Source organism: Cherax quadricarinatus, chromosome 28 (genome assembly GCF_038502225.1).
Source record: "Cherax quadricarinatus isolate ZL_2023a chromosome 28, ASM3850222v1, whole genome shotgun sequence".
In the NCBI taxonomy this organism is placed as follows: Eukaryota; Metazoa; Arthropoda; class Malacostraca; order Decapoda; family Parastacidae; genus Cherax; species Cherax quadricarinatus.
The window spans coordinates 40,910,106-40,937,236 of record NC_091319.1 but is presented as its reverse complement, the minus strand read 5'-3'; the positions used below and the strand labels follow the sequence as shown (position 1 = coordinate 40,937,236).

The 27,131-nt window shown below is 43.1% G+C and overlaps 1 protein-coding gene across 9 annotated transcripts in view; it reads left to right on the top strand.

Moving 5' to 3' along the window:
* Positions 1-20,359, top strand: part of LOC128693184 (zinc finger protein 84-like) — a 100,028-nt gene extending 79,669 nt beyond the window's left edge. For all 9 annotated transcript variants that reach the window (XM_070089537.1, XM_070089539.1, XM_070089536.1 and 6 more), the window contains one exon: positions 16,265-20,359. In XM_070089537.1, the coding sequence (XP_069945638.1) occupies positions 17,119-18,333 (1,215 nt within the window). In that variant the 5' untranslated portion in view covers positions 16,265-17,118 and the 3' untranslated portion in view covers positions 18,334-20,359. The remainder of the gene's footprint in view (positions 1-16,264) is intronic.
* Positions 20,360-27,131: the final 6,772 nt, after the last annotated feature.

Below are 27,131 nucleotides of genomic sequence, written 5' to 3'. Positions count from 1 at the left end.
AGGATGGATATGGGGTGCACAATAAACTAGCCACTTCAGTGGCAAAATCTAAAATCTGTGACCGAAAGCAATGCCCAGTATACCAGATACAGATAGTGAAAAGGGAAGGCAGCTTGGGTGGGGGAAGGCAGCTTGGGTGGTGGGGAAGATGATGTGGGTGGTTGAAGACAGTGTGTAGATAATTTTATTCAGGTATACACGAATACAGTTACATAGATTCTCATACATAGCTGCATGTGTAGAGAACCTAGGATAACCCAAAAAAGTCAAAGTGACTTATTTCCAGCATGGGTGGTGGGGAAGACAGTGTGGGTGGTGGGGAAGGCAGTGTGGGTGGTGGGGATGACTGTCTGGGTAGGGAAGGCAGTGTGGGTTTGTGTAAATGGGTATAGTGAACAATATAATGATAATATTTGTGCAGTTATTGTGTTGCATACAGTGAGTGGATATTCAGTGGAACCTCGGTTTTCGTATGCCCTAGTTTTTGTACAGTTCGGTTTTCGATGACTTTTTTAGTTGAAATTTTGTCCCAGTTTTTGTACATCCGCTTGGTTTTCATACAGTTGAAAATGGCCCATGCCAAACTTGTCCGCCTGTCCGCATGACTCGGCCACTCATTTCCCGGAATCGAGTGCCCACACAAATCATACTGTGTGTTTGTGATTTTGAAGGGTTTGAGGCTGACCCTGATGACCCTATGCCTGTTGTGGAATCTATTGTATTTTTGGGGAAGCCCATGGGGTTGGATGTGAGTGGCCAGGATGTAGAAGAGTTGGTGGATGACCACAGGGAAGAGCTAACCACTGAAGAGCTGCAAGACCTTCAACTGGAACAGCAACAGACTACAGCTGAGAAAATTGCTTTAAAGGAGGAGGAAGAGAGAGGGGATAATGTGCCTTCTTCAGTGAGGACATGTGTACAAAGTGGAATGAGTTGTAAAGTTTTGTGGAGAAATATCACCCTAACAAAGCTGTTGTATGTCGTGTCTGCAACATGTTCAGTGACAATGCCTTGTCCCATTTGAGCAAATCTTAGATATGCCAGAAACAGATCTCTGTGGACAGATCTTTTGTGTGACAGGGATCCAGTGGCTCTCAAGCTGGTCCTAGTGCTAGTAAAAGACACAGAAGTGAAGTAACTCCGGATAGGGCCTTGATACCTGAATTCCTTAACCCTTTCAGGGTCCGTCCCGTAGATCTATGGCTTCACGTTGAGTGTCCAAACTGTAGATCTACGCCAAAATTCTAGCGCCGTCAAATTTAGCGCGAAAGTGCTCATATGCCTACATGTGAGAGAACGGATCTGTGTGGTGGGTGTGCCCCATAAACAAAAAATCTAGGTGCCCGCATAGCATTGTGGGAACGCCGGCTCAGTTACCCTTGTTCACCATGCCTCGTCGCAAGTCAGCTCTCACTCCCCGGAAAATTGGGACTCTCCTCTTCCTATCTGATAGTTCTGACACTGATGGAAGTGGAAATGAAGACGAATTCTACGGCTTTGATCAGTTAGTGACCGAAAGGAATGACCAGGATATTGATAATAGTGCAGAAGACCCTGACGATCCTCAACCTTCTACCTCTGGTGTGGGCACTCGTGACTCACAGTCGGTTGTGCCTCAACGCAAGAGAAAACTAATATTTTCACGTGGCCAGGCCTCTGACTTCAGTAATGATAATGATAGTGACGTGGATTGTGATTTTATTGCGCTCGACGATCATTCGAGTAGTGATAGTGAGGAATCATATTCACCAGTGAAGCGTCGGTATGTTCGCCGCCGCATGCACTCAGGTAGTGTACCCTATGCTGTGCCCAGGGGATGGAGTACATCCCGGAGTACATCCTGTGGCCCTACACCAGTTTTAGGTAGTGATAGTGAGGATGATGTGGCTACACTTGGCATGGATAGACCACAGGCATCAGTGGACTCACCAGCCCAGGCTGAGACCCACGCTGCTGACTCGTCAGTTCAAGGACAAAGCGGAGCGTCAGCCACCAGCCCACCACAACCACAACCACCCGCACAACCAGCCTATGATGTCCAGTATCCACCAGCAAACCGTATGTGGGATTGGCAGCAAAATCCCAATTTTGTTCCCAAGCCTCACCACTTTGATGACTCTCAAAGTGGAATTCTACCTACTTGTCCCCTTGGAACCATGGCCAATGAACTTGAATTTTTGAATTATTCTTTGACCAGCCATTGATGGAAACTATTGTCAGGGAAAGTAATAAGTATTTTGAGTACACCATGGCAAATACGATCATATCACCACAGTCAAGACTACACAGGTGGAAAGAGACGACTGTTGCAGAAATGTATTTGCTTTTTGCAACAATAATGCTTATGCCTCACGTCTATAAGCATAATATAAAAGCGTACTGGTCCACAGATCGGCTAATTTCTACCCCGGTCTTCAGTGAAATCATCCCAGTGAACAGGTTTATCTTACTCTTACGTATGTTGCACTTCTCTGACAAAACCAGGCCTGACAGAAGTGACAGGTTATATAAGATTAGAAATGTTTTCCTGTATCTCAAACAAAAGTTCAGCATATACTTTTATCCATTCAATAATGTTGTAATTGACGATTCTTTGATTTTGTTCAAAGGTAGACTGTCATTCAAGCAGTATATACCGAGCAAGAGGAAACGCTTTGGTATAAAACTGTTTGTACTCTGTGACTGTGACAGTGGCCTGGTGTTGGATATTGCTGTATACACGGGAAGTAAAACATTGAAAGATACCAAGATGTTATTGGGTATCTCAGGTGACGTAGTGAGAAACATGATGGCACCTTATCTTGGTAAGGGGCATACATTATATACCGATAACTGGTACACAAGCCCATTACTCAGTGATTTCATGCGAGTGAACAAGACAGATGTGTGTGGCACAGTGCGTTCTAATCGTAAACATATGCCCAGGCTCAACGCAGGTGCTCGTGGTGATGACTTGCAGGTGTTTACTGCCAATGACATCATGGCATTACGGTGGCATGACAAACGAGATGTCACATTGTTGACAACCATTCACCGTAATGAAATGCAAGACAGTGGCAAAGTTGATCGAGTGACTAATGAACGTATTCGAAAACCAGTGACAGTGATTGATTATACACAAAACATGCGCTTGGTTGACAAATGTGACATACAGATTGGTTTTGTTGACTGTGTTCGTAAGGGTTACAAGTGGTACATGAAACTTTTCTTCCATCTCATGGACATTTCAATGCTCAATGCATATAATATGTACCAAATAAAGACTGGCAACAGACCACTGTATGGTGAATTTTGTTTGTCAGTTGTCAGACAACTCATAATGAAGTACCAGGTAAGAACACCTGCTATACAACAAGGTCCTCGAATTACTCAGGATATACCCAAGCGTTTGAGGAGGGAAGGTGATCATTTCATAATACAGCTTCCTTCAACTCAGAAGAAATTTGCTCAGAAGAGGCGCATCGTCTGTGCACAAACAAAACGACAGCAACAAAGACGCAAAGACACTAAGTTTATGTGTGAGGAATGTAAGGTGCCTCTGTGCATGGTGCCTTGTTTCAAGGAGTTCCACAAGCTCCAGTAGTTCTAAAACCATGTCCAGTGATTGTAAATATGTAAATATATGACAAAACATTAGTATTATACAAGATTTGTGCATGTTTATTGTAATAAACAACAGTAGTAAACAATAACATGATAATAGCTTTAGTGCGGTTATTGTGTTCAATACAGTGAGTTTATATATATACATTATATACAGTATTGGTCTCTCAGGCCCCAAATGTTAGTAGGAAAAGAAAAAATTGAAAAAGAAAAGAAAAAACTATAAAAACCGCTAAATAATGTAATGTGCGTATGTGGAATTCGTCGATGTTGCCGCCACCACATCATTTTGGACAAACTTCTTGGCACTGTATCTCGGTAAGTACTGATCAGAAAATTTTTTTTTTGTCTTATTACCTTCACAAAAATATGCTCTTTAATTCTGTAAGGAAAAATAATTTTTTTTTTTTCAAAATTTCTTGGATACTGGAGCACCACTTCAGATTTTGGCCTTGGACCCTGAAGGGGTTAAGGACAGGGATTCCCCTTCCAAACAATAACCTCTCCTCCTCCCTCTCCCCTCCTCGCTGTTTTCCATACACCAACAAGTCTCTTCAGTAAAGGTAAAACTGATGTCAAATGTTTATTTATCCATTTCATTAGTCATTTATATTTATTTCTCATACGATTCAGTTTTCATCAGACTTTTTCCAACGGATTAATCACGAAAACCGAGGTTCCACTGTATATACATTACACATTATATTGGTCTCACAGGCCATGAAGGTTACTTGAAAAAATAAAATATTAAAATATAAAAGAAAAAAGTAGAACAAAAGTAAGACACTTGTGCAACATCTGGTTATCTTTATTGTAGATGTTTCGCCATCCAGTGGCTTTATCAATACAGATTCTTGGACATAATTAGAAAACAGAAGAACTATATACAAAAGATGAGGTAATCAGTTCCTCAGCCTTGGAGGTGGTGTTTGGAGCATTGAGGTTGTAGAGATCCTGAAGCACAGGCAAGGAGACTGGTGCTTATATAGGCGTCAGTGAATAGGGACGTGTAGCAGACGAGGGCACAGTCACTGGTAGGCGGGATTTCCCAGTGGAAGTAGGTCCTACCAAAATTGATGGGTTTGTTGTAGTAGCCGTGAAGAAGGTCGTGTAGATGTCCTCTGAACCAAGATTCCAAGATGTTCGTCGTGAAAGCAATCAGAATCATATCTATTTCTGTAATATATCTTCCATTCTATCAAATGAGACCAAAAAAACGAGAATACAACCATAAAAAACATTTGAAATTACCACTAAGGGGTGGCTAATTGCTGAAAATTGAATTCCATTATTTATGCTTAGATTTCTTTCATTTTTGGTGTACGTTAAGAAGCATCTTTCCATCATACATTGCCCAAGTTTCAATAAGATAGTCCAACAAACAAATGAGATACAATTCCCAAGATCAAGAGCAAGAGCCCCTCACCAGTGTCAAGGAACCTGCCTTGAGGTCTGCTCGCATGTGGAAATTTTGCTCGCGTATGGAAGCAAAAAATTGACCCATTGACTGCTCATATTTGGAAAAACTCGCATGTGGACACGCTCGCAAGCAGAGGTTCCACTATATATTCAATAATTCTAGCGGCTTCAAATCAAGCAGGAGAGAGCTGGTAGGCCTACACGTGAGAGAATGGGTCTGTGTGGTGAGTGTGCACTGTATAAAAAAAATCCTACAGTACGCAGTGCATAATGAGAAAGAAAAAAACTCTGACCATGTTTTTGGATTAAAATGCCAACTATGAGGTGTATTTTTGTATAGTATTTATGGTTGTATTGTCGTTTTCTTTGTCTCATTTGATAGAATGGAAAACATATTACAGAAATAGAGATGATTTTGATTATCTTCATGATGAAAGTGACCTTGAAATTGAGCTCAAAGTAGCAGAAATGTTCAATTTTTACCAATGTTCAAGAGTAAGCAAATTACACCACATGTCCAATACACATCAACTGGGGAGTCTAATATTCTTTCACTAGTGCACTGATATTATTTATACCATTTTTACAGTAATGCAGTGGTCTGCATAACAGTAAATCTTCTATTTTTTGTGAATAAAAATCAAAATATAAGAGGGGCCTGGAGATGTGACTAATGAACAGAGGATGTTATTTTAGTGCCAAGAATGTCTGCATTGTTTATTCTGGACCCTATTTTGAAATTGGCATCTTTTTTTAAATTGCTTGAAATTGGCCAAATTACTAATTTCTGACCACTTTATTGGGTAATTGAAATCGGTAAATGGGCGGTTTCTTGTACTCAATTGATAGAAAAATTGGAGTTCTAAAGAAATAGCTATGAGTTAAGGTGAAAAAAGAATTTAAAGTGGAACGTGTGTGTCAGATCTGGCCACTCAATATGGTATGGGAAAATTCACCATATTGTCCATATTGAAAATAAGAGAGGCAATAAAAGGGGCTGATTTGGTGAAAGGAATGAAAATTCTTGCCATGAAAAGGTCACAGATAATTGAAGAAATGAAAAAACTTTGTTAGTGTGGATTACTGAAAAGCACTTAGCCAGTGACAGTGTTTCTGAAAAAATAATTTGTGAAAAAGCAAAGCAGTTATGTAGTGATCTTAGGTGAGATACCCTGGGAAACAGTGCTGAAAATGTAGGGCTGGTTTGATAGGTTTGAAAAGAGAAGAGGGATTCATATTGTAGTAAGGAGTGGAGAGGCTGCCAGTACTATCAGTTATGAGACTAAAAAGTTTGCTAAGGAATTTAAAACCTATGTAGACATTGAGGGATTTATTCCTCAAGTTCCTCTTCAAGGGGGGCTCCTTGTTGTGGTGAAGAGGCTCTTGGTCTGAGGAATTAGACCTGTCGGTCTCCTTCCTCAGACCAAACCTAATTACCCCCCAATCCCCCCTTCCCTATTCCATCCTCCCCATCCTCCCCCTTTTTCCTTTCCTCCTCCTCCTCCCCACCCTTCCCTTTTGCCCTTCCTTTTTGGCCTCTGGGATTTTTTTCCCACAGGCTCGCTAGTTCCTAGGTAGGGGAAAGGGTACTGGGGTCCATCCCATTCCATTGAGGTTTTTGGCGGTGGCGTAGTTTGCCGTGGAATCTGGATTGCCTGGGGATGTCCCGATCCCTCTCCTGTATCCCGGAGGGTGGCTTTGGGTGTCTTTCAGGCGATGGGTGTATCTCTGGAAGCCACCTTTTGGATTCCAGGGGTGGTGGCCGAAGGAGGTATGCTTTGTGGCGGATATCCGGCCACCCTCTCTTTTGTCCACCGAGGTAGCTCGGCAGATGTGAGGTTGCTATCCCGGATTGCTGGATTACTGGCATGAAGGGTAGGGTATGGCACGGGTTCCATGCTGCATCTGCGCTACTTGCGGTGCTGAGGTCCTCTTGGGCGCGGAGGGAGATTTCTGGCCCTTTCATTCCTCCTAGGAACTATCCCTCCCCAGTCCCCCCATTTTTTATTCTTTTTTTTATTTTTATTTTCTTTTCTTCTTTCTTCTTTTTTCTTATGAACAAAAAGAAAGAAGTAACCTAACCATGGCAGCCCTAGTCCATGAGCCTGCTATCCCCGGGCCCCTTCTTGATACCGCACCCCGTTCTGAACTCGCCTCATCTTTGGACCACTCTTCGGACACTCCTCATGCCTCTGTACCTCTTGCCAGTGCTGTTTCCTCACCCGCTTCAGGTACTGAGGTCTCTATTGACTCCTTCAATTTATCTGACCTCCTCTCTCCTTTGACTATGCTTCCAGCCTCTCCCTCTATGGTGTGGCAATTTTCGAATCTCCGGCCCATTCCACGTCGGACCAACTCTGGTCCCACGCCTAAATGCCAATGACAATTATCTGCTGATGATACTTCTCCACCTTCTCGTTCTTCTCAGAAAAGATCGACACGTCCTTCACTCCCTTTCCATGCTCAGTTTCAGAATGCACAATGGACTAAATTCTACACTTTACGACCGACTTCCTCTACTGCCTATCTTTCCGACCACAGTATTGGCAAGGCACTCCTACGCCATGTTGGTAAAGATATTTCTTTTCATGCTCTTAAGAGCGGTACGTGCATCATCACTGTACAGAATGCTACCCAAGCTCAAGATCTTTCTCTTCTTTCCCATATCGATACTGTTCCTGTCACTATTGAAAAACATCATTCCCTCAATTCTAGTAGTGGTACCGTCATTGTGCCCCATACCATAGTTCAACAAAATTTCCAGACATGTGGCAATGACATTCTTGAACAGCTGGAACTCCAAGATCTCCCAATCCTCAAGGTAGACACTTACGTTCTTCCTGCCCGTGGGCGGAGTCGATACCCTAGCAATGTGGCTTGTTTAACTTTTGACATCCGTGAACTCCCATCCTCAGTTTATGTAGCAGGACATCGGTTACAAGTTCGAAAGGTGATCCCTACACCGCAACAGTGTAGAAATTGCTGGCGATTTGGCCATCCAGCGAAATATTGCAGATCTATCGCCGAATGCCTAGTCTGTGGTGCCGATGACCATTCTAATATGTCTTGCAATCGACCTCCCTCTTGCCTTAATTGTCATGAGGCTCACCCTTTGTACTCTCGCCGTTGCCAAGTCTACTTAAATGAGTGCAAATCCATTACCTCAAAGAGGCAGAAGGTCTCCCTTATGCCATGGCAGTTTCTCATCTCCGCCTCCAAGGGAGACTACCTCGTGTTTCTTATTCCCATGTTTCAAAACGTCCCCCCACTTCTGGGGTCCCATCTTCTCCAAGAGGCCGAAGGTCTCCCTTATGCCATGGCAGTTTCTCATCTCCGCCTCCAAGGGAGACTACCTCGTGTTTCTTATTCCCATGTTTCAAAATGTCCCCCCACTTCTGGGGTCCCATCTTCTCCAGCCTCCTCTGTGGTTACCTCTCCCATAGTCACTCCTGTATCTAATTCTTTTGCTGTCCTAGGCTCAGACGTCCCTACTTCAATGCCTCAGTCTGATCTCGCTTCTTCGTGTTCTCCCTCACAAGCCTCAGTATCAACGAGATCTCGTATGACACCTCCTCCCAATCGTCCCTCTACTTCTCAGAAGTCAAAAAAAGGTCCTTTAACCCCTCCTTCCCTTTTCCACCTCCTCATTTTACCTTCCCTGTCTCTGTACCTGGTTCTTCCCCTTTCACTGGCTCTGTTACAAGTGTAGAGGTTCACCCTCCTCCTTGTACTGTACCTTCCTCCCCTGTTCCCTCCCAAGTTTCTTCCTCTTCTGCCACCTCCCAGGTTTCTGCCTCTTCTGTCCCCTTCCACGCTTCTTCTCCAGTTCCCTCCACCCTTTTTCCCCCCCCTACATTGGTACAGTCCATTACAGTTCCAATCTTTACTCATCCTAGCCCTACCATCTCCAATATTGTCTCCCATACGACGTCTCTGAATTCCGAAACACTTGAAGCAATCTCTGAATATATTGCAGAGACCAAACCATCAATGGACACTGATCCACCCTCTGTTCCTTCTCTCTCCTCTCTTCCATCTGCGCAACTCCTTTCTTCACAGCGCACCGTTCCTTCGCTGCTTGAACGTTTTCTGCTGCCTCCGCATGTGGACTTTTCTAACCCTTTTAGTCCGTAGGAACCCTTACCTGCAGATTTCAGGTATCTTTATCATTGCCAATCATGGCCTATTTACAGTGGAATATACGCGGCCTCAGGGGTAATCGGGGTGAGCTTCAGTTGTAACTCTCCCAGTTTTCCCCTGTTGGTGTTTGCTTACAGGAACCAAAATTGCACTCTGCTGTTATCTATCCCATCTCAGGCTACAATTTATTGTATTCTTCAGATCCTTTTCCTGATGGGACCTTTAATGAAAGTGCCCTTCTTCTACGCACTGATATTCTGTACCATCAGCTATTTGTTCGTACTTCGCTGCAATACACAGCAGCCCATATCCACTTGCATAAGTGGTATACGCTCTGTTCTTTATATCTCTCTCCTTCTCGGACATTATCTATTCCGGATATTGCCTTTCTTGTTTCGTCATTACCGCCACTGCTTCTGTTACTTGGCGATTTTAATGCCCATCATTTCCTCTGGGGGGGGGTCTCACTGTGATTCCCATGGCATTCAGTTAGAGGCTTTTCTTGCTACCCACCTCCTCCATGTTTTAAATACAGGTACTCACACCCATTTTGATCCTCGGACTCACACCCTCTCTTGCATCGATCTCTCAGTCTGCTCTTCCTCCGCCGCATTAGACTTCACCTGGTCTGTTCTCCCAAATTTACATGACAGCGATCATTTCCCAATTATTCTTACTTCCCCTTCATATTCACCACCTCTTCGTATCCCACGCTGGCAATTTGATCAGGCAAATTGGAACCTTTACTCACAACTAACTGTTTTTAGTGAGGTTCCTTCTTCGTCCTCCATTGATGAGCTTTTACACCTCTTGTCCTCTGTTTTAACCGCAGCTTCTCATTCTATACCCCAAACTTCAGGCAGGCATTCTCAGAAATGCGTGCCTTGGTGGTCTCCTGCTTGTGCTTGTGCAGTACGTTTGAAATGCGCTGCATGGGGCAGGTACAATAGAACCACGGAGAGACTTCTTGATTTTAAGCAGAAGCGTGTGATCGCTCACCGTGTCATCCGTGATGCTCAAAGCAACTTCCTGGCGAGATTATGTCTCCTCCATCACCTCCGCTTCCTCTATGAGTGCAGTCTGGAAAAAAGTACGAAAACTGAGTGGCAAATATTCTCCTGATCTGGCTCCTGTTCTGCGGGTTGCCGGTGTTGATATAGCAAACCCACTAGATGTTGCCAATGAAATTGGCAATCATCTGGTCCGTATTTCTCAGGGGCTCCATCTATGCCCCTCTTTTCTTTCCTCAAAGTCTGCCAGAGAGTTAGCACCCTTGGACTTTTCTTCTCTCAGAGAAGAACAGTATAATGTGCCTTTTACACTTCAAGAACTGGAGGCAACACTCTCAGCTTGCCGATCATCGGCAGCTGGGCCCAACGGCATTCATATTCGTATGCTGCAACACTTACATCAGTCAGCCCTTGCAGTCTCTTATGCCTTTTCAATCTTATTTGGTCACAAGGAGTTCTTCCACAGCTGTGGAAATCTACCATTGTTCTCCCTTTCCACAAACCTGGCACTACGGGACATGAAGCCTCCCACTATCGTCCCATTGCTCTTACCAGTGCAGTTTGCAAAGTGATGGAATGCCTGGTACATAGATGTTTAATGTGGTATTTAGAGACACACAACAGTCTCTCCACTCGTCAATATGGCTTTCGTAAGGAACGTTCTACCACAGACCCCTTACTACGCTTGGATACGTATGTTCGTAATGCCTTTGTGAACAACCACTCAGTTATTGCCATATTTTTTTGTCCTTGAGAAGGCATATGACACAACTTGGAGGTATAATATTTTGGCTCAAGCCCACTCCTTAGGCCTCCGAAGCAATCTACCATCCTTCCTTAAGAACTTTTTAACTGACAGGCATTTCTGTGTTCGGGTTAATAATGTGCTCTCCCCGGACTTCATCCAAGCTGAAGGTGTCCCCCAGGGATGTGTTCTGAGCTCAGCACTTTTTCTCCTTGCTATAAATGATTTGGCCTCTAGTCTTCCATCAAATATTTGGTCATCACTCTATGTTGATGACTTCGCTATTGCCTGTGCAGGAGTTGACTGTCACCTCATTACAGTTTCCCTCCAGCATACGGTCGACCGTGTTTCCAATTGGGCCACCACACATGGGTTTAAATTTTCCAGCACAAAAACTCACCAAATTACTTTCACTAGACGCTCTGTCATCTCCGATCATCCTTTGTACCTCTTTGGCTCCCGTATCCCTGAACGTGATACAGTCAGGTTTCTGGGCCTCCTCTTTGACCATAGGTTATCCTGGAAACCTCACATTACCTCTCTGAAGGCAACTTTTCACAGCCGGCTGAACCTTCTTAAAATCCTTGCTCATCTTTCTTGGGGAGCTGATCGTCGAACTCTCCTTCGCCTACATTCCACCCTCATTTTATCGAAACTCGATTATGATGACCAGATCTATTCACCGGCCTCTCGTGCTACTCTCTCTAGCCTTAACTCCATTCATCACCAAGGATTACGTTTATGCCTTGGTGCTTTTCGCTCTTCCCCTGTTAAGAGCCTCTATGCAGAAGCGAACGTTCCATTCTTATGCGATCGCCGTGATGCTCATTGCCTTCGCTACTATGTACGCTCTCATGATCTCCGCAATCCTTCCATTTATAGAATAGTCACTGATATTAGTAGACATTCTTTATTTGTTCGCAGCCCGTTTACTCCGTCCCTTCTCTCTACGCCTTCATTCGCTCTTGTCTTCTCTTCAATTTCCACCTTTCTATGTTCATGTAGCATCTCACTTTTCCCTACCCCCCCCCCTGGGAAGTTCCAGCTGTTCGAGTCTGTTCTTTCTCTCTCCCTTGCTCAAAAGCCCAACTGTCTATGGTTGCTTCCCGCTCTCTTTTTCTTGACCACTTCCACTATCACTCTCATGCCATTGCTGTGTACACAGATGGCTCTAAGTCTTCTGACAGTGTAGGATTCGCAACAGTGTTTCTGGACAGCATCGTACGAGGGCATTTACTATCTTCAGCTAGTATTTTTAGTGCTGAATTGTATGCCATTCTTGCAGCACTTATCTGTATTGCATCCATGCCTGTGTCATCATTTGTGGTTGTCTCAGACTCCCTTAGTGCTTTACAGGCTATACAGAAATTTGATTCACCTCACCCCATAGTCCTCCGTATCCAACTTTGACTACGCCGCATCTTTACCAAGCATGAAGATGTTGTTTTTTGTTGGGTCCCTGGTCATGTTGACGTACAGGGCAATGAACAGGCAGACACTGCTTCGCAGTCAGCATTACATGACCTACCGGTTTCATATAGAGGTATTCCATTTACAGACTTCTTTGCTGCAATTGCTACCCACTTTCACACCTGTTGGTCTACTATGCTCGGTAACAAACTTCAGTCTATTAAACCGAGTATAGGTTACTGGCCGTCTACTTGTCAACAGTGTCGAGGTTGGGAGACTACTCTCTCCCATCTTCGCATTGGCCATACTCGTCTTTCTCATGGATATCTCATGGAGAGGCGCCTTGCTCCTCTCTGTGAGAATTGCCAGGCTCCATTATCAGTCAGCCACATTCTGTTGGACTGCCCACTTTATCAACGAGCACGCAGAATTTGCCTCCGTCGTCATCTTCGCTCTGCTGCTCTCTCTTTACCTTCCCTTCTTGCTGATGGAGCCACCTTTCATACGGACTCTCTCATTGACTTTTTGACAACAACTGACTTACTTCACAGACTCTGATTCCTCCAGCCCTTTCTACCTCAATCTCTTGCTACCCTCTACCCCCGCACTATCCCCTGCCCCGCTGTTTTCTGTAACCTACTGATCATCCCCCTCCCCTTCTGCCACCCAATACCCTCGCTTCCTTCCCTACCCTGCAGCGCTGTATAGCCCTTGTGGCTTAGTGCTTCTTTTTTATTATAATAATAATAATATTCCTCAAGTTTTTAATTGTGATGAAACTGGCCTCTTTTGAAAAAGAATTCCTTTCACTTACTCCTGTGTAACATGCTCTTGCATGCTTGCAGGAAGTCTAAGCCCCTCACACACCAAACCACCTTTACTTCCCCCTTCTCTCTCTAATCTTTCCTAGGATGGATAACCCCTAACCTGCCTTCCCTCCACTTCATATTTAAATTCCCTCACATTCTCTTTTGCTCCATAATTTCTAAATGTACAAACCACCTCAGCAACCCCTCCTCAGCCCTCTGAATAATACTTTTAGAAACTCTGCACCTCCTTCTACTCTTCAAACTATGGATTCCCTACATAATATTCACACCACATATTGGCCTCAGACACAACCTCTCCACTTCCTCTAGCCTTCTTCTTGCAACATTCACCACCCGTGCTTCACACCCATATAAGAGAGAGTTGGTACCACTATACTCTCATACATTTTCCTCTTTGCTTCCGTGGATAACATTCTGTGTCTCCATACACTCCTCAATGCACCACTCACCTTTTTCCCTTTATCAATTCTATGATTCACCTCGTCTTTCATAGACCCATATGCTGACAGTCCACTCCCAAATACAGTGGTACCTCAGTTCTCTAACTTAATTCATTCCAGAAGGCTGTTTGAGTGCCAGTTTATATGAGTACCAAATGAATTTTTCCCAACCAATTTTCTTTATGGTTGCCTGTTATCACCAATCTTGTAAGCCAAACATCAAAAAATGTGGAGAAACACGAAATAGTTTACAGCGAAGTTCTGGAAGGTCATGTTTGTTTGGTCGAGTGCTGAGCAAATGGTCGACTACCGAGCGATTTTTTTTACCAAACAAAGTGTTTGAATACCGAATTGTTCGAGTAGGGAGCTATTCGAGTACCAAGGTTCCACTGTATCTGAACACATTCACTTCTTCCATACTCCCTCCCTCCAATCTGATATCCATTGTTTCATTATCTATTTTTTTGTTGCATCACCTTGATAACATCAGTAAAATATCCTGGTGAAAAATACATGTATGTTTATAAAGATGTTTGTTGGGTATATATTTCAGTGAGCAGAAGCACTCAGCTGGCAACACACAGCCTCAAGAAATGTCTTGATAATCACATATGCTTCTTTGTCACACTTGTTGGTGTCATTTTCATGTGTCTGTATCACATTTGTTGATGTCTTTTTCTTATGTCATTGTCATGCTTGTTGTTGATCAAATTTAAACATATAAAAGGCTTAAAGAAGTAATAAGAGTGAGTTTTGCCCTCTCTTTAATACTTTGTTTCTTGTATGTGTTGATGTAGAGTTGCTTGTAGATGGTTGTGAGTACTGAGCAGGAGATGGTTGTGAGTACTGAGCAGTAGATGGTTGTGAGTACTGAGCAGTAGATGGTTGTGAGTACTGAGCAGTAGATGGTTGTGAGACTGAGCAGTAGATGGTTGTGAGCAGATGGTTGTGAGTACTGAGCAGTAGATGGTTGTGAGTACTGAGCAGTAGATGGTTGTGAGTACTGAGCAGTAGATGGTTGTGAGTACTGAGCAGTAGATGGTTGTGAGACTGAGCAGTAGATGGTTGTGAGTACTGAGCAGGAGATGGTTGTGAGTACTGAGCAGTAGATGGTTGTGAGTACTGAGCAGTAGATGGTTGTGAGTACTGAGCAGTAGATGGTTGTGAGTACTGAGCAGTAGATGGTTGTGAGTACTGAGCAGTAGATGGTTGTGAGTACTGAGCAGGAGATGGTTGTGAGTACTGAGCAGTAGATGGTTGTGAGTACTGAGCAGGAGATGGTTGTGAGTACTGAGCAGTAGATGGTTGTGAGTACTGAGCAGTAGATGGTTGTGAGTACTGAGCAGGAGATGGTTGTGAGTACTGAGCAGTAGATGGTTGTGAGTACTGAGCAGGAGATGGTTGTGAGTACTGAGCAGTAGATGGTTGTGAGTACTGAGCAGTAGATGGTTGTGAGTACTGAGCAATAGATGGTTGTGAGTACTGAGCAGTAGATGGTTGTGAGTACTGAGCAGTAGATGGTTGTGAGACTGAGCAGTAGATGGTTGTGAGTACTGAGCAGCAGATGGTTGTGAGTACTGAGCAGTAGATGGTTGTGAGTACTGAGCAGTAGATGGTTGTGAGTACTGAGCAGTAGATGGTTTTGAGTTATTACAACCCAGGAGTCCCAAAGGCCTGTTATCCTGGGTGTAAAGGGAGGAAAATCACAGCAGAAAAACCTTTGACTTATATTATGCTTCACCAGTTTAGAACAGAAATATGTACACTATATACAACAATAGGTATTAGTGTACTCCATGGTAAGCAAGGCAGCATAGAAGCCACTAGAGAGCAGACTGTGCTTCAACCAGCTCTAGAATGGGAATGACAAGGGCAGACGGGTGAGTGGTACCCACAACACCTCTGCGACTGCCAAAACCATCTTCTCATTATCTGGAACCTGGGTACTGATTGAACGATGGGGGCCCCATCATCAACCCTTAGTACCTGGTTTGCTGGTTGGGGGAGATAGCCTTTCAATGAGGGTGTGTACATGCGCCGAATAAAGGTTACATACTCTTTGCATGCCACATGAGTACTGAGCAGTAGAGAGTTGTGAGTAATGTGCATCACATCCTCTTTCGTTCACTATCTTTCATTCAGTGTCCTTCATTCTCTTATCATTCATTAAGTATTTTCATTCAGCACCTTTCACTCAGCACCTTTTATTCAGTTCCTTTCATTCACTATCGTTCATTCAGCACATTTCATTCACTATCTTTCATTCACTGTCTTTCATTCAGTGTCCTTCATTCACTATCTGTCCTTGGAAGCTTTATATATGACAGCTTGAGTATATCTGCTTACAATATATCTTCAGTATAATGAGTTAGCCAGGTTATTGTGTGTCCATTATATCATAGTAATGTTAAAATGGTAAAAAAAATGTGCTAAAGTACATCTATTACTGTACACACAGTAAATATTGAAAAATAAAGGAGGTAAAAGTGCAGTTTTACCAGTGGATTTTGCCCATGATTTAAAATATCATCATATCAAGATCCATTATAACAAGTTTACTTTATGTATATTCTCATATGTATTCCAGAAGAATTACATTGCATATGGTAATAGTTTTCATGGAAAGATGTTCTCTTATAGTTCATGCCTTATTTATTTCTCTTGCAGATGATGCTTCACACTGGAAGAAAACACAAGAGTTGGCAGCTCTAAATAACAGTGTCAGAAAGTATATCAGAACTTGTATCAGCATTGTACTTTATAAAGTCCGCTAGTGTCATCAGCATCTCTTGCTTTTCTCAGTGTCCTCACTTGCACACTACATTTATATCTGCTGTTTTTTCCTGATGTATTACATTTATATTATAAAAAAATTTATTAAGTAAAATTCATTAAGGTGTTAGTGGAACATTGCAGCATAAAATAAAAAATTTTTGGTTTTTGGAATGGCCTGAGTATTAGCACTTTGTAGAGTCTATTTAAGTAGCTTGAGTGATAATATGTAATGGATGAACAGTTTGCCAAGTCAGTGTCTTTTTTGACAAGAAAGGCATCTTAAATGATCTGAAAACTTCTATTTAATATTTTTACGAAGCTTAATATATATATATATTCTATATATAAATATATACAAATTATTGTAAAGTCAATAGTACTTTAAGTAACTTTTATACATAAATTGTTTACCAGAATACTGTTAGTGTAGGGAAAAGAAACCATTTGTTTATGTCTGGAGTATTTATGATAATTCATCTTGTTGATACAGAATTCGTGCTTTGTTTCATTCACATTATGAGTTCATTTCTCTATATTTATAGAGCACCATTTCACAAAAATAGTTTCTACTATCTTATAGAATTGTAAACAGAAAAAAATCTTGAATACTTAGGATTAATCCTTAAAGAGAAAATTATCAGAATTGAAATTATTTGGGAAACCTGTAAAAGTGGATATTAAAAAAATCTTCATTTTCCATTAAAGAGAACTTGTTTTGGTGATAACTGTCAAAATAAGAAAATAGTATGGCTCAAGGGACCACTGACTCAATGGACCAGTCTCAAACCAAGAGTCATATTAATGTTAACATCAGTGAAAAAACTGCTACAATGCCAGAGAAAGTAGATAAAGTAAAGAAACCTTACCCATGTTCTGAGTGCTACAAAGAGTTTTCTTACAAATCTGGTCTATTAGCTCACATGAGAACTCACACAGGAGAAAAACCATATCAATGTTCACAGTGTCTAAGAAAATTCTCCAAAAATTCTACTCTTGTAACACATATGAGAACTCACACAGGAGAAAAACCATTTCATTGTTCAGAGTGTCTCAAGGACTTCACTGCAAAATCTGGTCTAGCATATCACATGAATACTGTTCACACATTGGAGAAGCCATATCAGTGTTTGGAATGTCTGAAAGACTTTAAAGACAAATATAATCTATCAACACACATGAGGACCCACACTGGGGAGAAACCTTATCAGTGTTCTACATGTCTAAAAAAATTTTCTTCAAAATCTGGTCTAGTATATCATATGAACATTCACACAGGAGAGAAACCATTTGAATGTTCAGAATGTCTAAAAGGCTTTTCAGACAAATCTTCTCTAATGATTCATATGAGAACTCACACAGGAGAGAAACCATTTCAGTGCTCAAAGTGTGTAAAAGTCTTTTCAAAAAACTCTAATCTGGTAACTCACATGAGAATTCACACTGGGGAAAAACCATTTCAATGCTCAGAGTGTCAAAAAGTATTTTCGCAAAAATCTAATCTATTGACACACATGAGAAGTCACACAGGTGAGAAACGATATAAGTGTTTAGAGTGTCGAAAAGGCTTTTCAAAAAATTCTTCTCTAGTTATACACATGAGAGTTCACACAGGGAAGAAACCATATCAGTGTTCAGAATGTCTGAAAGACTTTTATGATAAGTCTACTTTAGTAACACATATGCGAACGCACACAGGTGAGAAACCTTACCAGTGTTCAGAGTGTTCAAAAGACTTTTTTACTAAGCCTGGTCTGTTATATCACATGAACACTCACACTGAAGGAAAGGTATTTCAGTGTTCTGTATGTAAAAAAGCTTTTACGTCAAAATCTGGTCTAGTATATCACATGACCACTCATGCTAAAGAAAAGCCATACCAGTGTTTAGTGTGTTTAAAACACTTTACTTCAAAATCTTATCTTGCCTTACATAGTAAAAAACATACAGAAGAGAATCCATAAGAATGAAGTATGCAGAAGATTTTCACTCAAAAATAATTTTTGATGGCACAAACTCATTGGAGAGAAGTGATGTTAGTGGTTAGTGTCTTTTAACGTTTCTGACAAATTCTTTAATTATGTGGCCTGGTCATGTACTGGGCCTTGGAGGCACTGACCTCCGAAACACCCTCCAGGCAGACTCCAAAGTAGAACTAGAGCATAAATGACACCCTTGGTTCTGAATCATAGTTTTGTAGTGTTGATGTATTTGTATAAGTGTGAAAAATAGTTGTTGAATGTTACAGGAGGGAGCATAGTGTAGTCATTTGAAATGTCACATCTGGGATCAATGTGTAGTTTTAATATTTTGCAGAGTATAAAAAAGAACTTAGAAGATATTGTGATTGTAAAAATGGTATAGTACAAAGAGCTCTTGCTTTTATTGTATGCCGCTGAGAAATTCTCTGTCTCTGGTCTTGGACTATGGTGAATTTGATGATCTGTTGAGTGGTGCTGTTGACCTATATTCTAGCACCAGCTGTGACACTTCTTGTAAATTATATTACAGTGTTGCCTATACCATTTCTCCCACAAACCTCTTCAAAGGAGACTCATTGGTGTGGTGAAGAGGCTCTTGGTCTGAGGAATTAGACCTTTTGGTCTGCTTCTTCAGACGAACCTAATTACCCCCCAATCCCCCCTACCCTATCCTATCCTCCCCATCTTCCCTTTTTCCCTTTCCTCCTCCTCTCCATCCCTTCCCTATTCCTCTCCTCTTTTCAGCCTTTGGGATTCTTCCCACAGGCAATCTAGTTCCAAGGTAGGGAGAAGGGTACCGTGGTCCATCCCATTCCATTGAGGTGTAGTTTGCCATGGAATCTGATCACCTGGGGATGTCCCGATCCCTCTCCTGTCTCCCGGGTAGTGGCTTCAGGTGTCTGTCAGGTGACGGGTGTATCTCTGGAGGCTGCTTGTCGGATTCCAGGGGGTGGTGGCCAAAGGAGGTATGTTTTGCGGTGAGTGTCCGGCCGCCCTCTCTTTTGTCCACTGAGGTGGCTCAGTGGATGTGAGGTTGCTATCCTGAATTGCTGGTTTTCTGGCATGAAGGGTAGGGTATGGCATGGGTTCCATGCCGCATTTGCATTACTTGCAGTGCTGAGGTCCTCTTGGGCATGGAGGGGGATTTACAGCCCTTTTTTGCCTCCTGGGAACTATTCCTCCATGTTTCCCCTCCGCTTTTTTTTTCTATAAAGCAAACAGAAAGAAGTGATCTAACCATGGAGTCCCCAATCTATGAACTTCCTCCCCCTGGGCCCCTTCTTGATACCGCACCCCATTCTGACCCTGCCTCATTTTTTGACCACTCTTCGAACACTTCTAATGCTTCTATACCTCTTGCTGGTGCTGTTTCATCACCCGCTTTAGGTAACGGGGTTTCGACTGACTCCTTCGATACTTCTGACCTCTGCTTCCGGCCTCTCCCTCTATGGTATGGCAGTTTCCGAATCACCAACCTGTCCCATGTCAGACCAACTTCAGTCCCACTCCTAAACGCCCATGACAGTTGCCTGATGATACTTCTTTGCTTCCTTCTCGTTCTACTCAGACAAGACCGGCATGTCACACACTCCCTTTCCACGCTCAGTTTCGGAATGCACAGTGGACTAAATTCTTTACTTTACGACCAACTTCCTCTACTGCCTATCTTTCTGACCATAGTATTGGCAAGGCACTCCTATGCCATGTTGGTAGAGATGTATCCTTTCATGCTCTCAAGAGGAGTACATGCATCATCACTGTCCAGAATGATAACCAAGCTCATGACCTTTCACTTCTAGAACAGCTGGAACTCCAAGACCTCCCAATTCTCAAAGTAGACACTTATGTCTTCCCTGCCTGTGGGCGGAGACAATACAGTTGAAATGTAGCTCGATGAACTTTCAACTACCGTGAACTCCCATCCTCTGTTTATATAGTGGGACATCATTTACAAGTTCAAAAGATGATCCCTACACTGCAACAGGGTAGAAATTGCTGGCGCTTTGGTCATCCAGCGAAATGTTGCAGGTCTATAGTCGAATACCCAGTCTGTGGTGCCGATGACCATTCCAATACGTTTTGTAGTCTACCTCTCTCTTGCTTTAATTGTCATGAGGCTCACCCATCTTACTCTTGCCATTGCCAAGCTTACTTAAATGAGCGAGAAATCCTATGGCAGTTTCTCATCTACACCTCCAAGGGAGACTACCCCGTATTTCTGATTCTCATGTTTCTAAACGTCCCCCCACCTCTGGGGTCCCATCTTCTGCAGCCTCTGTGGTTACCCCTTCCATAGTCACTCCTGTCTCTAATTCTTTTACTGTCCTGGACTCAGAAGTCCCTACCTCAACACCTCAGTCTGTTCTCACTTCTTCATGTTCTCCCTCACAAGTTCCGGTATTGACAAGACCTTGTACCACACCTCCTCCCTATTACCCCTCTACTTCTCAGAAGCCCAAAACATCCCCATTGCTCAAATCTCCTTTATCCCTTTGACTGTTTTGGTTGTATATATACATCTTATGAGCCACCGTTTTTGACGTATATATACTCATAAATTCTAGCTGCTTCACATCAAGCAGGAGAAAGCTGGTATGCTCACATGTGAAAGAATGGGTCTGTGTGGTCAGTGTGCACCATATAAAAAAATCCTGCAGCATGCAGTGCATAATGAGAAAAAAAACTCCGACCATTTTTTTAATTAAAATGCTGACTTTGTGGTCTATTTTCATATAGTATTTATGGTTGTTTTCTTGTTTATAGTATTTATGGTTGTTTTCTTGTTTATAGTATTTATGGTTTTCTTGTTTTATGGTTGTTTTCTTGTTTTATGGTCGTTTTCTTGGTCTCATTTGATAGAATGGAAAACATATTATAGAAATAGAGGTGATTTTGATTGGTTTTACTATGAAAAGAACCTTGAAATGGAGCTCAAAGTAGGGGAAATGTTTGAGATTGCCATTGTTCAAAAGTAAAAAAAATGATGTCATTTTCCAATAAATGTCCAACTAGCCATTCTGATATGCAGTCATGAATGGGTTGACGTTATTTATACAATTATTACAATATTGCAGTAGTCTGCATAACTGTATTTTTTGTTTGAATAAAAATTCAAAATAGAAAGCAAGAGTAATATCAGAGGGGCCTGGAGATGTGACTGATTAACAAAGAAAATGTTCTTTTAGAGCCAGGAATGTCTGAATTGTTCATTCTGGACCCTATTTTGAAATTGTCATATTTTTTAATTTTCGTGAAATTGGCCAAATTGCAAATTTCTGACCATGTTATTGGGTAGTTGAAATCAGTAAATGGGCAGTTCCTTGTACTCAATCAATAGAATAAAATGAAGTTCTAAAGAAATAGCTATGAGTTTGGCCGACTGGAACAATGGAATTAGCCGAAAATAGGGCTCAATGTGGGCAAAATCGCCGTTTCATAAATATCACTGAGGTCACTAACTTTGTGAGAGCATAATTCCATCAGTTTTCCATCAAATTTTGTTCTTTTGGTGTCATTACAACCGAGAAAAGATTCTCGATCATTTCATAAGAAAAAAATTTTTTTTTTTTTTTTAAATTTTGCGACACCAGGAGACACCTCAGGATTTGGGTTGCAACAGTCAAGGGGTTAACCCATCCTTTCCTTCTTCTACCTCCACATTTTACCTTTCAAGTCTTTGTACCTGGTTCTTCACCTCTCACTGGCTTTGTTACAAGTGTGGAGGTTCACCCTCTTTGTACTGTACGTACCTTCCTCCCCTGTCCCCTCCCAAGTTTCTTCCTCTTCTTCCCCCTCCCAGGTTATTTCCTCTTCTGTCCCTTCCCACCCATCTTCTCCAGTTCCCTTTACAGTCCATTGTTGTCCCAATCTTTACTCACAGTGCTCCTTCCATCTCCAATATTGTCTCCCATACAACTTCTTTGTCTTCCGAAATACTTGAAACTATCTCAGAATATACTGAACAGACTAGACCATCAATGGACATTGATCCACCTCCTGTTCCTCCTTTTCCCTCTCCTCCATCTGCACAACTCCTGTCTTCACAGTGTCCCATTCCTTCGCTGCTTGAATGTTTTCCACTGCCACCATGTGTGGACTTTTTTAACCCCTCTATTCTATAGATACCCTTTCTCGCAAATTTCTTGTATTTTTCTCGTTACCAATCATGGCCTATTTACAGTGGAATATCTGCAGCCTCAGAGGTAATCGGGGTGAGCTTCAGATGTTGCTCTCCTGGTTTTCCCCTGTAGATGAATGGTTCAAAGAACTGACACGATAAATTAGACACATATGCAACTCTTGGGTATCTTTATTGAGGAAACATTTCGCCACACAGTGGCTTCATCAGTGGTTTTCCCCTGTTGGTGTTTGCTTATAAGAACCAAAATTGCACTCCGCTGTTATCCATCCCATCTCAGGCTATGATTTATTGTCCTTTTGATAAATTAGACACATGTGCAACTCTTGGATATCTTTATTAAGGAAACGTTTCGCCACACAGTGGCTTCATCAGTCCATACAAAGGAGAATCTTGAAGAACAGGAGTAGAATGAGGTAATCAGTCCCTCACCCTTGAGTCGATGTGGTCAGTCCAATCTTGAATAGATTGATGGACTGACCACATCAACTCAAGGTTGAGGGACTGATTACCTCATTCTACTCCTGTTCTTCAAGATTTTCCTTTGTATGGACTGATGAAGCCACTGTGTGGCAAAACATTTCCTTAATAAAGATACCCAAGCGTTGCACATGTGTCTAATTTATCAACGTGTCGGTTCTGTGAACCATTCATCTACAATATTGTCCTTTTCAAGTGGGGCTCCTTGGCGTGGTGAAGAGGCTCTTGGTCTGAGGAATTAGACCTGTTGGTCTCCTTCCTCAGATCGAACCTAATTACCCCCCAATCCCCTCTTCCCTACCCCATCCTCCTCATCCTCCCTTTTTCCTTTCCTCCTTCTCCCCCCCGTCCCTCCCTTATTCCCTTCCTCTTTTTGGCCTTTGGGATTCTTCCCACAGGCCTACTGGTTCCTAGGTAGGGGGAAGGGTACCGGGGTCAATCCCATTCCATTGAGGTTCTTGGCGGTGGTGTAGTTTGCCGTGGAATCTGGGTCACCTAGGGATATCCCGTTCCCTCTCCGGTCTTCCGGGGGGTGGCTTTGGGTGTCTTTTGGGCGACGGGTGTATCTCTGGAGGCCACCTTTTGGATTCCAGGGGTGGTGGCCAAAGGAGGTATGTTTTGTGGCGGATATCCGGCCGCCCTCTCTTTTGTCCACCTAGGTAGCTCAGCAGATGTGAGGTTGCTATCCTGGATTGCTGGTTAACTGGCATGAAGGGTAGGGTATGGCACCGGTTCCATGCCGCATCTGCACTACTTGTGGTGTGATTTCCAGCCCTTTCATTCCTCCTAGGAACTATTCCTCTCTGTTCCCAATTTTTTTTATTCTTTTTTTTTGTTTTTATTTTTTGTTTTCTTTTTTTTTTCTTAAAAACAAAAAGAAAGAAGTAACCTAACCATGGAAGCCGTAGTCCATGAACCTGCTACCCCTGGGCCCCTACTTGATACCGCACCCCGTTCTGACCCCGCCTCATCTTTGGACCACTCTTCGGACACTCCTAATGCCTTTGTACCTCTTGCTGGTGCTGTTTCCTCACCCGCTTCAGGTACTGAGGTCTCGACTGACTCCTTCGATTTATCTGACCTTTGCTCTTTTTTGACTATGCTTCCGGCCTCTCCCTCTTCGGTGCGGCAATTTTCGAATCGCCGGCCCGTTCCACGTCAGACCAACTCCGGTCCCACTCCTAAATGCCAACGACAATTACCTGATGATGATACTTCTCCACCTTCTCGTTCTTCTCAGAAAAGATCGACACGTCCTGCACTCCCTTTCCATGCTCAGTTTCAGAATGCACAATGGACTAAATTCTTCACTTTACAACCGACTTCCTCTATTGCCTATCTTTCCGACCATAGTATTGGCAAGGCACTCCTTCACCATGTTGGTAAAGATATTTCTTTTCATGCTCTTAAGAGCGGTACTCGCATCATCACTGTACAGAATGCTACCAAAGCTCATGATCTTTCTCTTCTTTCCCTTATCGATACTGTTCCTGTCACTATTGAAAAACATCATTCCCTCAATTCTTGTAGTGGTACCGTCATTCTGCCCCATACCATAGTTCAACAAAATTTCCAGACATGTGGCAATGACATTCTTGAACAGCTGGAACTCCAAGATCCCCCAATCCTCAAGGTAGACACTTATTTTCTTCCTGCCCGCGGGCGGAGACTATATCCTAGCAATGTGGCTCGTTTAACTTTTGACAGCCTTGAACTTCCATCCTCAGTTTATGTAGCAGGACATTGGTTACAAGTTCGAAAGGTGATCCCTACACCGCAACAGTGTAGAAATTGCTGGCGATTTGGCCATCCAGCGAAATATTGCAGATCTATAGCTGAATGCCCAGTCTGTGGTGCCGACGACCATTCTAATACGTCTTGCAGTCGACCTCCCTCTTGCCTTAATTGTCATGAGGCTCACGCTTCGTATTCTCGCCATTGCCAAGTCTACTTAAATGAGCGGGAAATCCATTACCTCAAAGAGGCAGAAGGTCTCCCTTATGCCATGGTAGTTTCTCATCTCCGCCTCCAAGGGAGACTACCTTGTGTTTCTCATTCCCATGTTTCAAAACGTCCCCCCACTTCTGGGGTTCCATCTTCTGCAGCCTCCACTGTGGTTACCTCTCCCATAGTCACTCCTGTATCTAATTCTTTTGCTGTCCTAGGCTCAGACGTCCCTACTTCAATGCCTCGGTCTGTTCTCTCTTCTTCATGTTCTCCCTCATAAGCCTCAGTATCAACGAGATCTCGTACGAGACCTCCTCCCAATCGTCCCTCTACTTCTCAGAAGTCAAAAAAAGGTCCTTTAATTAACCCCTCCTTCCCTTCTTCCACCTCCTCATTTTACCTTCCTTGTCTCTGTACCTGGTTCTTCCCCTCTCACTGGCTCTGTAACAAGTGTAGAGGTTCACCCTCCTCCTCGTACTGTACCTTCCTCCCCTGTTCCCTCCCAAGTTTCTTTCTCTTCTGTCACCCAGGTTTCTGCCTCTTCTGTCCCCTTCCACGTTTCTCCAGTTCTCTCCACCCTTTTGCCCCCCCTACCTTGGTACAGTCCATTACAGTTCCAATCTTTACTCATCCTCCCCCAATATTGTCTCCCATACTATGTCTCTGAATTCCGAAACACTTGAAGCAATCTCTGAATATATTGCATAGACCAAACCATCAATGAGCAATGATCCACCCTCTGTTCCTTCTCTCTCCTCTCCTCCATCTGCGCAACTCCTTTCTTCACAGTGCACCATTCCTTCGCTGCTTGAATGTTTTCCGCTGCCTCCGCATGTGGACTTTTCTAACCCCTCTAGTCCGTAGGAACCCTTACCTGCAGATTTCAGGTATCTTTATCATTGCCAATCATAGCTTATTTACAGTGGAATATATGCGGCCTCAGGGGTAATCGGGGTGAGCTTCAGATGTTACTCTCCCAGTTTTCCCCTGTTGGTGTTTGCTTACAGGAACCAAAATTACACTCTGCTGTTATCTATCCCATCTCAGGCTATAATTTATTATATTCTTCAGATCCTTTTCCTGATGGGACCTTTAATGAAAGTGCCCTTCTTCTACGCACTGATATTCCGTACCATCAGCTATTTGTTCGTACTTCGCTGCATTACACAGCAGCCCGAATCCATTTGCATAGGAGGTATACGCTCTGTTCTTTATATCTGTCTCCTTCTCGGGCATTATCTATTCCGGATATTGCCTTTCTTAAATAACAAAAAAGGCACAATACCGTGACTGGAACGATACGCAAATAACCCGCACATAATAGAGAGAAGCTTACGACGACGTTTCGGTCCGACTTGGACCATTGACAAAGTCACACTAACCAGAGGTGGAGTAGGACGGCTATATATATAGGCAGGAAGAGGTGATGGTGGTAGTAGTAGTACAAGAATGGTATATAATACCGACAAGATGAAATTAAGACACATGCGCAACACCCGGGCATCCCTATCGTAGACGTTTCGCCATCCAGCCAGCCACTGGATGGCAAAACGTTCACAACAAAGACGACCAGATGCCGCACATGTGTCTTAATTTCATCAGTAGTTGTAGTAGTAGTAGTAGTAGAGGTAGTAGTAGTGGTAGAAGTAGGAAATAAGGAGGACGAGCCAGTCAAAAACAAAGGAAGGGGAGCACTGCAAGAGAGCTAGATGCCCACAGAGGGAGAGCAAGCGCACAGAGGTGCATGAAAGGGGAAGTGGGAAATAAATGAAGAAGGAACAGAAGCACGAGACAGAAGAGAGAAAGACAACCCAGAGGAGAAAAGGAAAGAGGAAAGGGGAAGAGGGAGAAGACGAAAAAGAAAAAAAAATAAGGAGTTAGGTTAAGTCACGGGTGTTGTGAAGTTTGGAGCATTTTACAATGTAGTGGGAGGAAGGCATCTACAGAGACGAAGCCAGGACTTGTCTTTCTCTCTTCTGTCTCGTGTTTCTGTTCCTTCATTTATTTCCCACTTCCCCTTTCATACACCTCTGTGTGCTTGCTCTCCCTCAGTGGGCATCTAGCTCTCTTGCAGTGCTCCCCTTCCTTTGTTTTTGACTGGCTCGTCATCCTTATTTACTACTACTACTGCTGCTGCTGATGCTGCTGCTGATGCTGCTGCTGATGCTGCTGCTGATGCTGCTGCTGCTGCTGCTGCTGCTGCTGCTGCTGCTGC